The 15,812-nt window shown below is 43.6% G+C and overlaps 1 protein-coding gene across 3 annotated transcripts in view; it reads left to right on the forward strand.

The window, feature by feature from the left end:
• The window catches only part of LOC104138483 (netrin receptor DCC), a 608,580-nt gene that overhangs the window by 209,825 nt on the left and 382,943 nt on the right, over positions 1-15,812 (forward strand). For all 3 annotated transcript variants that reach the window (XM_009666101.2, XM_068925912.1, XM_068925913.1), the window contains exon 2: positions 15,049-15,369. In XM_009666101.2, coding sequence (XP_009664396.2) covers positions 15,049-15,369 — 321 coding nt within the window. The remainder of the gene's footprint in view (positions 1-15,048; positions 15,370-15,812) is intronic.

Here is a 15,812-nt window from a genome sequence, read left to right on the forward strand (position 1 = left end):
GTAAAGAAGGAAGGACTTTATATCTGCAGTGAAGTCAGCATTTGTTTCCTTAACGTTCACATGCGTTATTGTAGCAGGGCAGTTTGTTTTCTTAATGAACACCATTCTGATGTTCTCTCAGAAGCCTTTCACTGAATAAAAGTGGGTGAATTTTAATTTCAAGGATGAACTAGAAATTTTCTTTTATAAAGGGGAGTGGAGAACATAATGGAGATGTGTGCACAGTAACAGAAGGAAGGCACAACTGACATATATTACTTTTTCAGAGGTTAGTCTGCTTCCCATTTTGGCATATTTAGATATGGCAGTTTTGAATACACATAAGAGATTACAGAGGAGACTGACATTCAGTTCCTGTGTACTTTCAGCACCAGTGGGTGAGAACTTCAGTTCCTCTGCACCTATGTCTTTATCTCATGCTCCCCAACTCCTTATCTGCTCTGAAATTCCTCTCTGGGAAGCCTAATATGATATCTGCTGACTTTTTCTGTCCAGTGAAAAGAGAAAATGACAGCATATTTTGAGGCGCAACACAGCAGCCTACTCTAGCTATTAAGTTTCTGTCAAGGCACAGGCACAATGCTGTATCTGGACCTGTGAGGTCTTCTGGTTGTGGGACCTGACCTGAGAGGTGCATCATTACAACACAAGGTGCTGTGACGTTGCCTGATGCGTTGAAGATGTGTGAAGACTGCAGGCTAGATGATATGTAAGACCAGAAGTGGTCCACATAAAGTCACTAGAGTTACTGCAGGAGGGTTAATCAACCTGATAGCCTTCTCTAATGGAGTGACTTGCTGGATAGACAAGGGGAGAGCAGTAAATGTTGTCTACCTTGACTTCAGCAAGGCTTTTGACATCATCTCCCATAACAGCCTCATAGGCAACCTCAGGAAAGGTGGGCTACATGAGCAGACAGTGAAGTGGATTGAGAACTAACTGAATTACAGGGCTCAGAAGGGTTGTGATCAGTGGCACAAAGTCTAGTTGGAGGCCTGTAGCTGTTACTATTTGAACACCTTCATTAATGGCCTGGATGATGGGACCAAATGCACCCTCAGCAAGCTTGCAGGAATGGCTGATCTGGTGATGGTTGTGCTGCCATTCAGAGGGAGCTGGACAGGCTGGAGAAGTGGGCAGAGGGGAGCCTCCTTAGCCTCAACCAAGGGAGGTGCCAAGTCCTGCCCCTGGGGAGGAGTAAGCTCTTGCCCTGAGAGGGGCTGGGGGCCAAGCAGTCCAAGAGCAGCTTTGTGGAGAAGGACCCGGAGGGTGTTGGTGGGCACCGCGTTGGGCGGGAGGCAGCGATGTGCCCTTGTGGCCAAGCCTGCCAGCAGTGTGCTGGGCAGGGTTAGGAAGAGCATTGTCAGCAGGTTGAGGGAGGTCATGTTTCTCCTTGGTTTGGCACTGGTGAGGCTGTATTGGGAAGCGCTGTGTGTAGTGCTGGGCGGCCCAGTCCACTGAGCGGGATGGAGCTACTGGAGCGAGTCCGGGGAGGGCTGCTGAGGTGATGAAGGGACTGGGGCATGTGTCATATGAGGAAGGGCTGAGAGAGCTGGGCCTGTTCATCCTGGAGAAGAGAAGGCTTCAGGGGGGCTCTTGTCAGTGTGCATGCATGTTTGATGAGGGGGTTGTCAAGAGGCTGTGGCCAGACTCTCTTCAGTGGTGGCCAGTGGCAGGAGGGGAGGGCCACAGGCACAACCTGAAGCGCAGGAAGCCCCACTTGAACAGGGGGGAACCCCTCTTCACTGTGGGGGTGGTTGGACAGTGTGGAGCAGGTAGCTGAGAGAGGTGGTGGAGTCTCCATCCTTGGAGTTGTTCCAGAGCCATCTGGGCAGGGTCCTGGGCAATGTGTTGTAGGTGACCTGCTTGGGCAGGGGGGTTGGGGCCGGGGGATCCCTGCCAGCCCCAGCTGTTCTGTGATTCTGTGTATACATGCGTTATTTTTGGCAACTGTAGCATGTGATATGCTGGGAAGTGGGTAACCCACTCCACTGGGTGGGATGTGCCAGATCAGCCTCTTGCCCTTTGGTGCAAACACAGCTCTTTTTCCTAACTGTAGCAGGAGAATGCAATTTGTTCTTGTATCACTAACATAACTGATTATATATATTAGTTTCTTTTTCGTTTTTTTGTTTGTTTTGGATGCTGGGTTTAAATTACATCAGCAACAGGTACTGTTGATGTGTTTGTCTGTTATGTTGTCCTGATAAGGTTGGCCAGTATTTTTGACCTTCCTGATGCAAGTTATTGAGATTCATTGAAGCTCTGTGCTTGTCCTATCTAAAACACTATGTAATTAATGTTTCATTATGCTAATGCATGCAAATTCAGTAGTATGCATTTGATTGGGAGGGGAGAGAACAAAAAGGATTAAAGAGTTCACTCTAAAATACAAATTAATTTATTGCATTACTAAATGGCCTCCAAGGAAGGAGGAATGCATTTAAGAAATGAACAAATATGAAAACAAAAAACCCCCTGTCTAAATGTTTTGTCTTTCTGAGAAGTGGCATTGCTCTGAGCGCCGCAGTGTGCGCTTGAGCAGTATTTATGCTGTAGGCTGTTTTGAGCTATCATATTCTTATATTCAGTGCAGAGTTATTCCGAGAATCTTCTCGGCCCTCCCCTTGCTGTTTCCTCCATTCTCTTATCCCTAAATACATTGGAACCTCCAAAAAATCAAATGTTGAAAATATTGGCTTTGTTTTTGCTGCTTCTCTCTCTCGCACCAAGTTCTTCCAAGGGATTTTCTTTTTCAGCTATTGATGTGCTGCTCTTTTGTTTTAGCTTAGTATCGCTCACTCTTTGTTTTCATCCTTTCTTTATTTCTCTCCCCTGACTACTTTTCCTTCACATGTATATCCATGTCCTTTCCCTCTCCTGCTTTTGCCCTCCCTTGACCTTTCATCTGAGCTTGTATGTCTCTTCCTGTTGGCTCATCTCTACCTTTTGCAGTCTGACTTTTCCTTTTTGCTGAGACCTCTAACAAAGACTGGTAGAAACCTGTATTTGGACAGATGTGTGGGACTCTTTCCCCTTCTAGCTCCTTTCTGCTTGACTTGGGTTTTGTGCTGATTGACCAGACTTCAACTGCTTGCTTTGTTTCATTTTCTGCCTCTAAAGCAAGGCACCCAAAAATTGCTTCTCAACTTAATTTTGCTTTATTTAGCCCCATGTCTGTAGCTTCACCTCAGATGTCTCTTCTATATTTTCTGCTGGTTGAGAACTACTCCTGTGTGTCCTGGTCATGTTTCTTGGGCTTGGTTGGAATAAAGAAGTGAGAACTAAGAGGTGGTAGTGGGTGACAAATCTCCAGCAAGGAAGAACAACTTGATATAGTTCGTGCTGTTGAAAAGCACAGGGTTTGCTCTGTTAGAATCGGCTCCCTTATTCCTACTGCGATCACAGATAGGATAAATTTGCTTGAGCTGTGAAATCAGTTTACAGGAAATGGCAGACTGAGATATTCCCGGAGGAAGAAGCCTGGAGTTTGGAGGGTTGCACAGTAGGTCTCTTTGGGACTTGAGAGAGGATGCTCGTAGGCAGCTTTTGATGTACTTAAGTCTTACTGTAAAAGAGAAAGGAAGGCCTCTTTTGGAAGGAATACGGACCTCATGGTGTAGGTGCAAGTCCCAAGTGGAGGCATAGGGAGAATGAGAAGAGAAGCACGAGCGCTGGGACTGACCTAAGTGTCTGATGTCAAGGGGCATCTCCAGTAACTCAGCTGAGCTTTGAGTAATTTTTTTGAGTAAAAAAGATGAAGGTACAGTTATTACAAGGATTGCTATTCATCATATTTATTGGGCCTTGGAAGTAACCCAGGCAGTTGAGGCAGGAGAAAGGCAAGAGAACAGAAAAATAGGTACAGACTCTCCTACAGCAGTTGTCAAATCCATGTGGTGCCTGTCTTCTGCGGACTGAGGAGAGGATTTGGCCCATACAGGTGTGTCAACTGAGTGCTTAAATCTGGACAAAGTAGCACGGGGAGACTGGATAATGAACACATCTCTGCAATCATGACTTTGGGGTTGTGCGCAGTGTGTTCAAAGATAAAACAATGAAATACCAAAACCAGCTGGTTTTCAGGTCTGTACTAGAACTCCATCCAAGGCTTTTCAGCAAACTGCCTGTGGCTTGCCAGACTGCTTGATGAAATTAGTCATATTTTTTTCTCTTTAAGGAAATACAATTGCTACTCTAGAAAGCAAAATGGTAAGGAAATGCCTTTGCACCTTATTAAGCCTTAGAGTTTTTTGGTTTTTTTGGGGTGGATTAGAGGGGATAATGGTTAGGTATTAGAATTTATTAAAGGTTGTCTACTAAGTAACCTTTTGAGATAGAGTATGACTGAAACATAGGAAATTATAACAATCTAAAAAGGCTGAAGAGTGAGTTAATGACCGAAGACTTCTGTTGTGCACTGAAATCCTCATAAAGCACATGTCAGCTTGATGTGGGGGTCTTGCACCCCAGAGCAACAAGCTGCACAGGAGGAGCTTGCACACTTCCAAAAGTGAAAGCGCAAACCCACGCAGCTATAAAGCTGTATTTTTCACCTGGGTTTCTTTGACATGTTCAAATTACTCTACTGTTGATCTCTTAATTTGTTTTACTTAAAAAATAGTCTTACAATGTCTAATTTCACAATGTATTTTTCAGCAATTTTTTAAGTGGGCAGTAACTTGTTTAAACTTTAAGCTTTGCTACCTTCCTACACTGTATGCAGTAGGAAGAAATACAGGAGCTGGCAGTGTAGCACACGGTAGGGAGAAGCGTATTAATCACTGGTGTATTTTTAAACCTTACAGCTCTAGCAGTGTATATATATTCAACAGTACACCTAAGGAGACCGTTACTGAAGGCAAGGACCTGAGGCTTTATGTCACCGCCTGTGATAGCGACTGCCGCAATGCGAGTCCTCCTGTACTTCTGGAAGGGCAGCGCTGGTGTGTGTTGAGTAGGAGCTATTTGCACTCGGAGCTTTTTAGGGCTAGTCTTGAAGGTAGAAAGCAAGATGACCGGGGCCAGACCGATCCTGCCAATTCTGGGGTTGCCTGTAGCACAGACATCACTGGTCTGCACTGTTTTCTGAGCTCCTAAGAGATGTAAAAGTGGGTGAGACTCCCAAATTCTGTCAGGCTATTCAAGTAACCTTCTATTTTGTTGGATGCCACTGTCTTTTAAGTACTGTCTCTGACCTCAATTGTTCAGTATTCGGAGGTTTTATTAACTGGTGAGCATGTTCAGAGCAACCTGTGATGAGATCATATTTTCAGAGGCTGGGAAGATGGATAATAGACAGTCAATGGAAGGGTGTATGCCCCTCTTTTCTATCAAAAGTGCTTATTTCTATTCTCATAAGCTGCTTCCCCTTTGGGATGTTAGTGTTGTCATAGAGGCTGTTTTCCTTGTTTCATGCCTTCACCACAAATCTCTATAGACTCAGCACAGCCTTGTCTTGTCAAGGTTAATGGCCAAACCACAGCTAGGAGACTTTCTGAAGGAGAATGGAGTTGACTTTTCAGGCTTGTGCTACAGGGCCATGCTCAGCTGGGTCTTCCAAAGGACTGGTTCAGAAGAGTCAGTTTGATGGACAGGTCTGATCTGGTGTGCCTTAGATGTGTATTTAACACTTCTAAGGGTAATGTCCTCTAGAGTCAGAAAAATAGAAAATATCTGCTTGGGTAGATCAGTGAAACCAGCTATGTTCTAGTGCTTCAAAATACCCTGAGGAAACAAACCTAACGCAGCCTTTTCCTTCCTGGAGTCTTCTAGTACTTAGGTTTTCAGGTAGCACAGAGTTTTGAAAAGTAAACAGGATTGTTCAAAGTTGTAACTTCTTAACTGGAAATATTGCTGTCAGATGCCTCAAATGCTACTATTCGCCAGGACTTGGCAAGTTGTCAGTGCTTTTATATCTCCTTAATCTTGAAAATAGCATTAAATCTAATATATGGGAGTCTTGAAATGGGAAAATAACAATTTTTGTGGTTCTGTCTGCAGATATAGTGCAATATTTTTTTATTTTATTTTTTGTTCCTTTTCCCCATAGAACTTTTATGTGCAAGTTGGCAAGTATAAGTAGTGGTTATCTTGAGGCTTGGATGTGCTGGGAGTGAAGTATGAGGAAGTGATGGGACTCCTAGCAAGTAACATGCTTTAAATATGTGATCAGAAAATCATCTTAATGCATAGAAGAAACACACACCAGCAAATTAGTGCAATTAACCCTGCAGTAGCCTCCTCTAGGTGCTCAGAGTGAAATTCTAACTTGCCACCTTCTCCCCTGTAAAACAAAAACCTGCGTTTAGGTTTGTTAGCTCATTGTTACGCTACAGTTGTTGAGTCCAGATGATGTGAGTTCTCCATGCTTCTGGAGAGCAGTCTCCATATGACCGTAACCTGCTCTCAGAACTCCTGTTTCCAGCAGGAGCAGCCCCAGCCTTCGATGCCAGCTACAGATGCCACCTTAGCTGGGCCACACATCTGCATATGAAGCCTCATATTCTTTTTCTCCCATGCTGCTGCTGTTCTGCTCCCTGCTGCCCCCTTTACTTCCTTATGCTACTCCCTCTCCAACCACTGGAATCTCAATTTTGTATTTTTTTGCTTACTCATTCTTCCACTAACCTGTTTCTGAATGCTTGTATCCCTAACCTTTCACTTGCCTTTCTAAAGTGTCCCCCTCACCAGTTCCTTCTCTTGGCCCTGCCTTGTGATGTCAGGAGGGTATGCAGGTCTGACACTGGGAGAACCAGCAGGAGAAAGCTTCTTTTTTTTTTGCTTAAAATCTCTCTTTCCTTCTAGAAGAGGAGGAAGCATTAAACTGTAGACACTGTATGTCCCAGCAGAGCTGAATGCTACTGCTGCATCTTGCCACTGTAGGAAGCAAGTCTCTGGGGCAATGCTGGATGGCAGAGTCCCTTCGTTAGCGGAAAAGGGCTCTGTGACTGTTAGAGTTCCTTAATGAGCACGTGAGTGTTGGTACTTGCTCAGATAGTTTTATACAGTCTAGCCAATGTCATCACTCCCTCAACCAGATTAACTACAGGTTGCTGCCAAAAGACTTTTTTTCCTTTCCTCATGCCTCCATCCCCCAGCTAGTTGTGTGCACTTGCTCTCTGCGATGTGTTTTATGGCTCAGCTGCAAGGGCTCTGATCTGACTGAACAGAGGCATTTTCTTATGTAGATCAGTAGGCCAGACTGACTCCTTTCTCCTTGCTGGAGCCAAAGGGAGGGAAGCCACAAGAGCATACAGCTGGGGCACCTGGAAGGGAAGGATGGTCCTTTTTGCTGCAGCATGCTCTTAGATGAGCTTAAGTCAGCTGCAGAGCTGTTCTCTGAATTGATTAGCTGTTCCAGTTATTCTTGCTGGGAAAGGAGACAAAAAACCCCAATAAAATAGTGCTTCTGAGGGTATCAGTCCTCAAGAGGTAGTGGAAAGGAACATGTATGTGCTTTTATTTCATCAGTAGTGTTCTAATATCCTCAGCCTGACTAAATCTGAGTGCTCAGAGTACATAAGGTGATGTGACAAATGCATCTGTTGCATAAGGTTCATCATTCTTTGTTTGCTGAGGAGAACTGCATGTGAGGCTGAGCTTGTTTGGTTTGGTGGGTGTTGTCTTTTTTGGTGTGACCATGATTTTCCACTAGAGGAGTGGTTGGACCACTGAACCCAGATGATGAGGATGGTCATTACTGTCTGGGGGGATCTGTTCAGTGGTCTCAAACTGGACCTTAATAAAGCCCTCTTTATGTGTGTTACTCCTTAATTGCACTCAAGTTTTCTAACTGATGTTTTAGGTGCTTTGGGTATAGGCAGTGGAGCGCTTTGATTGGAGGCACAATCCTGAGTGATAGCTAAGAACCTAACCTAATTTTTAAATCAAACTGAGACTTTCATGTAAAGTCAGACAGCCAGTCATTATATATTCTTAATGATTCAATGAATATGGAGGAGTTGCTAATGGAATTGTCATTATAAACATTTTTACTGCAGTATAGTTCAAAATACTGTGATAAGGCTATTTGAAAATGTATTGATTTGGAACATCAGGACAAAGTCCTATGCATGTTCACTTTTATATAACAATTGAACCATGTTTCCGTGTACCAAATGCACTCATAATGTAAATTTCTTGGAGCAGGAGTTTTATTTCCACATCCTAACATAAAATGCAGGCATGAGGCTGGGTTTTCAAAGTTTCATAGAGCTGAAGTGAAATATTCAGCACCCCTGTAGGCACACTAAGTTATAAAAGCGTTAAAACCATTGTACTTCTAATGTATATGAACGTGTTTATGCAAACAGATAAAATTGTACCAAGTGTTGTTGTATTGTCCACATCACATAGTAATGTGGATAAATGTTTGTTAGACTGACCACTTGGCTAACTTCACGTAGAATCTGTAGAAGAAATAAATATCCTCTGAGAAAATGCATACTCTGTGTCTATAAATACACTTCATTGTAGTAGACTTAGTTCAGCTACAATGCTCTGCTACCAGATTTCAGCTAGACTGGGGGGTATTTCTGTATTCACAGATTTCAAATGGTCTATGTGCAAAATTCTTACTACTTCATGTTGATTTTTAAAAAAGAATAAAGCTCCAAGGGTGGTCTAATCAAATGCTTTTGCAACTGTGACATCTCTTCCCTCTCTATAATGGAAGCAAGGGACGCAGAACATGAAAGGCCAACCCACTGGACAGATTACAGTACAGGAAGTAGAGGATTCAAAGCAAGAGACTGATTAAGCAGCACATCAGAGATCTTTTAAATGTTAATTTTGTCTGTGGCCTGGGGAACAATAACCTTGAAGTTACTCTGTTACCTGTCAGGGTAGGAAACCTATTAGTTTAATTCCTGTACCACATAGCAGGTCATCACATGGGATAATATCTTGGCTGCCAAAGCAGCAGGTGCCCAAGGATGGGGTTTTTTCACCTCAAGTTTTTCCTTCTCCTTTATTTGGCTCAAGTGTGCACGGGCAATTGCCAAGAGTGCTCTCCTTGACCTCAGAGCTTCAGATCTTCCAGGCAGTGCTACAGGCTTGTTTGATGACATGGATGTGCTCAGAATAGTTGACATGGTTGCTTTGTGCAAGAGGTGTTTAATCTTTACAATGCTTCTATTCGAGTTCAAGTTTGTAGTTAAGCCATGGATTTCATAAATCTGTATTCACGGTCTTTGTGAACACTGTAATAAGAGGTAAAAGGAAGCAATAAGGTGGCCTGGACCTATCACTTTCAGCAGTCTCAGGTTTGCAGGACTCTTAAAAGAAATTAAGTCTGTTTTCTCCTAACATGAGTGTTGGACCTGAAATAATATCTGTGTATGGGTGTGACAGGTGAAAGTATTTGCTGCAACAAATAATGCAGTAATAACAGCACTCATTGTTTGGACTCTTAATGCCTTTGAGAGGCAAAGAGTCTGGAAGCAAGTCCCAGGGAGGGCAAGCTGTCCTGAGGCAGCTTGGCGACTTTCTTACCATGGTGCAGATATTGTCCGTAGTGCTTAACCTTTTTTCATGTAGGTCACTTTTTTTCAAGCCATAGTGATGAACATCAAAATTGGGGCTCAGTGTAAATTTAAGTGTATTCTCTACATCTTGGAGGCTGTTAACAATCGTCATTTTATCTAAGCTTTAGTAAGGCTTTTGTCACATTTTCCTCTAACATCATCATAGATAAGCTGATGAAGTGAGCTAGATAAGTGGACAGGGAGTTGGACTGAAAGCTGGCTGAGCTGTCAGGTTTGAAGGGCTGTGAGTAGCAGCACAAGGTGCAGCTGGAGGCCAGTCACTAGTGGTGTCTCCTAGGAGTAGGCACTGTAGCTGTTACTATTTGAACACCTTCATTAATGGCCTGGATGATGGGACCAAATGCACCCTCAGCAAGCTTGCAGGAATGGCTGATCTGGTGATGGTTGTGCTGCCATTCAGAGGGAGCTGGACAGGCTGGAGAAGTGGGCAGAGGGGAGCCTCCTTAGCCTCAACCAAGGGAGGTGCCAAGTCCTGCCCCTGGGGAGGAGTAAGCTCTTGCCCTGAGAGGGGCTGGGGGCCAAGCAGTCCAAGAGCAGCTTTGTGGAGAAGGACCCGGAGGGTGTTGGTGGGCACCGTGTTGGGCGGGAGGCAGCGATGTGCCCTTGTGGCCAAGCCTGCCAGCAGTGTGCTGGGCAGGGTTAGGAAGAGCATTGTCAGCAGGTTGAGGGAGGTCATGTTTCTCCTTGGTTTGGCACTGGTGAGGCTGTATTGGGAAGCGCTGTGTGTAGTGCTGGGCGGCCCAGTCCACTGAGCGGGATGGAGCTACTGGAGCGAGTCCGGGGAGGGCTGCTGAGGTGATGAAGGGACTGGGGCATGTGTCATATGAGGAAGGGCTGAGAGAGCTGGGCCTGCTCATCCTGGAGAAGAGAAGGCTTCAGGGGGGCTCTTGTCAGTGTGCATGCATGTTTGATGAGGGGGTTGTCAAGAGGCTGTGGCCAGACTCTCTTCAGTGGTGGCCAGTGGCAGGAGGGGAGGCCACAGGCACAACCTGAAGCGCAGGAAGCCCCACTTGAACAGGGGGGAACCCCTCTTCACTGTGGGGGTGGTTGGACAGTGTGGAGCAGGTAGCTGAGAGAGGTGGTGGAGTCTCCATCCTTGGAGTTGTTCCAGAGCCATCTGGGCAGGGTCCTGGGCAATGTGTTGTAGGTGACCTGCTTGGGCAGGGGGGTTGGGGCCGGGGGATCTCCAGAGGATCCCTGCCAGCCCCAGCTGTTCTGTGATCATGACCTTTTAGCTGTCTAACTTGGAGCTCTGAGGGATTGCAAGTCAGTACATGTGAAAAATTAAGGATATTATTGAAGATCTTGAGTGAAGCCATGGACTCGTTCCCAGTGTGAGTGAAACAGAAGACAAGCATGTTTTTACAGTGAACTAAGAGTCCTGTAGCCCATATTTTAGGAAAATGGTAAAGTAGCTTGTAGTTGCAGCTTGTTTCAGATACTTCTGATGTTCATTATACCACACACAATGGTAAAGAAGCTGCCCAAGGACTAGGAGAGATGGTAAAGTTTGTGGTTTTTTTAGCATCTTTGAAATTTCCAGTTATGAAAGGTAGATTAAAAAGCTGCAGTTGGTAGCTGGAGAGGTAGCTGTCTGGGCTCTGCCATGCGGTTCTGACTTCAGGCTGGAGTCTGTGAGGCTGCTCCTGCCTCCTTTGATGCCACTAGGCTTTTCACCTCTAGTTTCCACCCTGTAGGAATGGAGGCATTGAGCATTTTGGAGAGGGAACTCCTGTTTTTGGAGAACATAGCGGAAGCATGTTGCAGTAAGTGTCTTGGGAACAGAGACCTCTATAAGCTGAAGCTTTTCTGTAGCTCTGTTTTGGTCTCGAGTTCTCAGAGCTAGGTGATTTTAGGCATAGAGACCCAGCAAGATCTACAGGATGAGCTGACATAGGAGCCAGCTGATCTTCCACACTTACTGAGTTGGCTTACCCTGGTGTGAAAACAGAATAGGTGGTGTTTGGTTTGGGCTTGAGCACAGACTGAAGTTCTGAGTTTGAGTGGTGTATTTTTTTTATTCTCTTCTCTCTCTCTCCTCCTTAAAGAGTATAGATATTACATAAGAGATGATTCAGGGAAATGTTTTTGAGCTGTGATTTTTAGTACTTATGCCTCAACAGAAACATACCATTAAGGAAAGTTACTGGAGAATTTGCAATTAGTTGCGTTTTTCAAGATGTTTCAGGAATTCTTTCATAGGCCTTTTGTGTTTATGTAGCCTTTTCCCCTCCCCAGATACATGCACTTGTGTATGTGTGTCTGTGTGCAGACACCCCTCTCCCCCTTTCTTAGTGAGTGTGTAATGAATGACGAAATCTTCCCTGAGAAGTTGCATTCCTCTGGAGAGGACTCAGTAATAAGATACTGGAAGTAAGCATTTTTGGAGGGAAGCTTGTTGTAGCAGTTCCCTAGAAATAGGTCTATGTCTTATGGCTTGTTTTCTACAACAGCTAAAACTTATCTGCCAGGTTAGAGCGTGTGCTATGCGCGCTTCCTAACCTGCAGTATCTGAGTTTGGTTGCTTAGTGTAAGTAAAGTAGTAATGCTTCAGTCTAAAACTTTTCTTAATTTTATGAGGGAGTTTCTGATTTCTTCAGGTGATAATCCTTGTCTTGATGCTTACAGAAGGAGGATGCAGAAGTGTGCTGTGGTCTGGCCTGGTTGAATCTGGCATTTCTGTCCCTTAATTTGACCAAGGATGAAATTTGTTGATCCCAGGTTATATCATAAAATGGCCTGAATGGTGTTTTGGGTGTTTAGGTAGGTGTATATATATTAAGTGTGATGTATACCTCCTTATAAACCTGTCTAGAGGAGTCAGGTTTAGTGTTTCTATCTTGAGGTAGAAGTTAAGGAGGAAAATCTTGAAGTCAGGAGTGGGAGATAATGGCACAGTCCAGAGTGCTCTCTAGACTGCCTTGATTTCAGGTGTAACATTGTAGTTGGGTTTTTCAACCAGTACTTCAAATACTAGTAGGTACCAGTAAGACTTTTTCAAATGTTTTTCTACCTTTCTCTTTCAGTGTCTAAACACTGCAAAAACTTGGTGGTTAGATTCTGATCCTTCCTAGACTTCCAGGAAATAATTTTTGAAAATACATGGTCATTTTCTCACATTTCTAAGATGCCACTATTACTTCTATCTGTAGGAATGATATTTCAAAGATTTGAATTCCTTCATACACAGAAAGCTTTCCAGGTTATTCATGCCGTTAGGTTCCTTGTAGTAAAGCAATTTAGGCTAAATATGGCTTTTGCAAAGGATGTGAATAGCTGAAATTGCAACTGAACTGCAAGGGTAATTGCATGCAAAGAAAGTTAATCTCTGTGTAACTTCTGTACTTGCTGCACTGGAAACTGTTGTAACCTCATTCTTCTGGAGAAGTGGATTATTTACTTGTGATAATAGCCACATAAAATCATTAACATGCTGTCATAAACAGCTGTGTTAAGCTGTATTATATGTATTGGTGGCATAAACTGTCCAACAAGAAGCTGTGATTTACAAAACACAACGCAGTTGCCTTTGGGAGAATTGCAAGGAACACATGTTTTTTTAAAATAATTACTCTTTTGTGCATTGTAAATATCTCTCTACTATTACAGAGGTTTTATGGTGAGAAAGTCCTGTGCCAGTGTGCAGCTTTTGGGCCCAATTCTGACATTGCTTGTTCCGTTAACTGAAATCAGAACATTAAGTGGATTAGAGAGAACGGATATGACTATTCTAGCTTTTATTAGACGCTACCTTTGATTGTCACTTGGGATCATATCATGCTATTAATTTCGTTCTTGAAACAAGTTATACTGCGAACTGATGCTTCCAACTCTTCCTTTCTCTTTTGCTAGACACTTGCTAATTCTTGAAGCCCTAACTTTTTTTGTTTACGTACTTTAGAGCAAAATGTGGTAGCTGGCTACTTGAATAATTACTTTTATAGATGAAACTAAATACTTGACAATAAAACTCGTACCTATAAAGAAAATGCCAGAAAGCTATTTGTGCATTGTTATATATATTCATTAGGAAGTTTGGGTGTGGGATGTAAAAGAAAAGTAATTATTCTTTTTATTGGAGACTATGAGTATCTTAAGTCTCTTAATCTGATAAATTTGCATGTTTTCATTTGCTCTGGAGAAATGAAGGAAGGGTTCATACGATGAAAAAAATCAGCCATTTTTACTTTTGTGTGTAGCTGTTTTAAAGGCTGTCTCTACACCATGCCCTGAGTGATGCTGTGACTAGTCCTGAGTTTGATCCAGGTCTGTCTGGGAAGCAGAGCTAGGCCTGCTTGTGAGTAGCTCTGTGTGAGCCTGGAAAGCCCTCGGGGACTGTGGCACTGGGCAGCGTAGGCAAGCCTGTGATGTGGCAGAGATGCTGATTTAACTGTGAGTTACAGGGAACTGGAATCTGATATTTTCTTGCCCCAAGTACAGTCTCTGACACTTGAAAAGAGGGTGTGTGGATAGCTGTCTAATCAAAATACAAGCGGCATGTCCTTTGCTGGGCTATAAATTATTAGAAAATGTTTGATGCAGCAGAGGAAAAAAAGACCATTTTCTGTCATCTGAGCTTGTGCCCTTTGATGCTATAGCAGCTGCCTGTTCTTAGGCGCTTTAATGATTTCCTACTCTGTAGCAGGAAAGGATAACCTCATATAGGGTAAAGAAAGGATAACCTCAGTTCTGCTTTGACAGTCTCTCTCTGCCTTTACATTCAGGTGCATCTCCTAACTATGCAGAGCTGGCGGGTGTCCCGTTACCAGCGCAGCATTTCAGAGGGTTTCCTCCGGATTCTTGCAGCAGGCGGAAATCCAGGGTCGCTGGTGTTGCGGTGCCGCTGAAACGGTTGCGGTGCTGCTCGTGGTGTTGGCGCTCAGATCTCTGCCTCCCTGATTTTCCTCTGCATAGGTTTCTCTCGCTACCTCGTAGAAGGCAATGGCCAGATGGCTGGGTAGCAATGAGGAGGATGATGTAGCGAGGTGGGAGAAGCGCCGCCAGCTTTGAGGTTTTGACGTTGTTTCTGAAAGATAGTATGACTGTATGCTTGTGTGCTCTCTTCTGTTTGGCAATAGCAAAGAAACAGGCCCAATGCTCTTTTCATGGTTTCCATGCTAAAACATATCTCGGTGTATATGCCCAGAGCAGGTGCTGTAAGCAATTACTCTCTAAATAAAATTCAGGTGGCACGTTTTTAGTTGTACAGGTTTGTTTTATCTCCATATTTTCATATATACACACATAATCTATTTATAAATATTTCTGTGTAGCTGGCACAAAAATATCCTCTCTGCTTCCCCCACTTACCCCTTAATCAGTTTGCAGGGAAACATAAATACCAATTAAATTAATTCCCAAAATGCTTGCCAGGCATATTTATGGTGCCTCTGGGATTTTGTGGTAGTGTCCTATAGTGAGTTTACATCAGATACAGTGCATATCTCTCTGCATGGAAATAACTAACCACCATTTGCTCCTTCTTTGTTGTTTGTTTCAGGTTCCCAGGTCAAGGGGTTTACATCACTGAGGTTCTTGACGGAGCCTTCAGATGCTGTCACTATGCGTGGAAGCAACGTGCTCTTGAACTGCGCAGCCGAGTCGGATCAAGGAGCTCCAGTTATTAAATGGAAGAAAGATGCAGTCTTCTTAAACCTGGCAGTAGATGAAAGGAGACAGCAGTTGGCCAATGGCTCACTCTTGATACAAAACATAGTCCATTCAAGGCACCACAAGCCAGATGAAGGTCTCTACCAGTGTGAAGCATCTTTAGAAGGCATTGGAGCTATCATCAGTCGGACAGCTAAGGTCATGGTAGCAGGTAGGCAGAAACTTTCCTGCATTTTGGACTGCTGGAAATGCTGTTTGTAAGAAGTTGTGTGTTTAAAACTAAAAGCCCAAAATGTGGGGAAATGCACTAGCAGAAGTGCTGTGATTCTTTCCTGCCCCTTCAAAAGAAGTAAAGTTACATATGACACTTCTACTACAGTAATTTATTTCTGACAAGGTATTATTCTTGTTTAAACATGTCTAATCAACTCTTTGTTGCTGTGAGTTATTTGCTGCATATTTATTGTCATCAAAACAGAGGAAACCTCTGAAGTTGGTAATTAACTGCTTTTTCTGGTGAATTCAAGATCAGAAAAATAAAATGCTGAACTCCTGTAAGGTGTTGCATGTACAAATTTTATGGTTTAGGAACTCTTTCATAGACAAGAACTCATTATGTAGCTTAATAGAATTGGCAGCCTCTTTTGTATCTCC

The sequence above is a fragment of the Struthio camelus genome, chromosome W (genome assembly GCF_040807025.1).
Source record: "Struthio camelus isolate bStrCam1 chromosome W, bStrCam1.hap1, whole genome shotgun sequence".
NCBI lineage: Eukaryota > Metazoa > Chordata > Aves > Struthioniformes > Struthionidae > Struthio > Struthio camelus.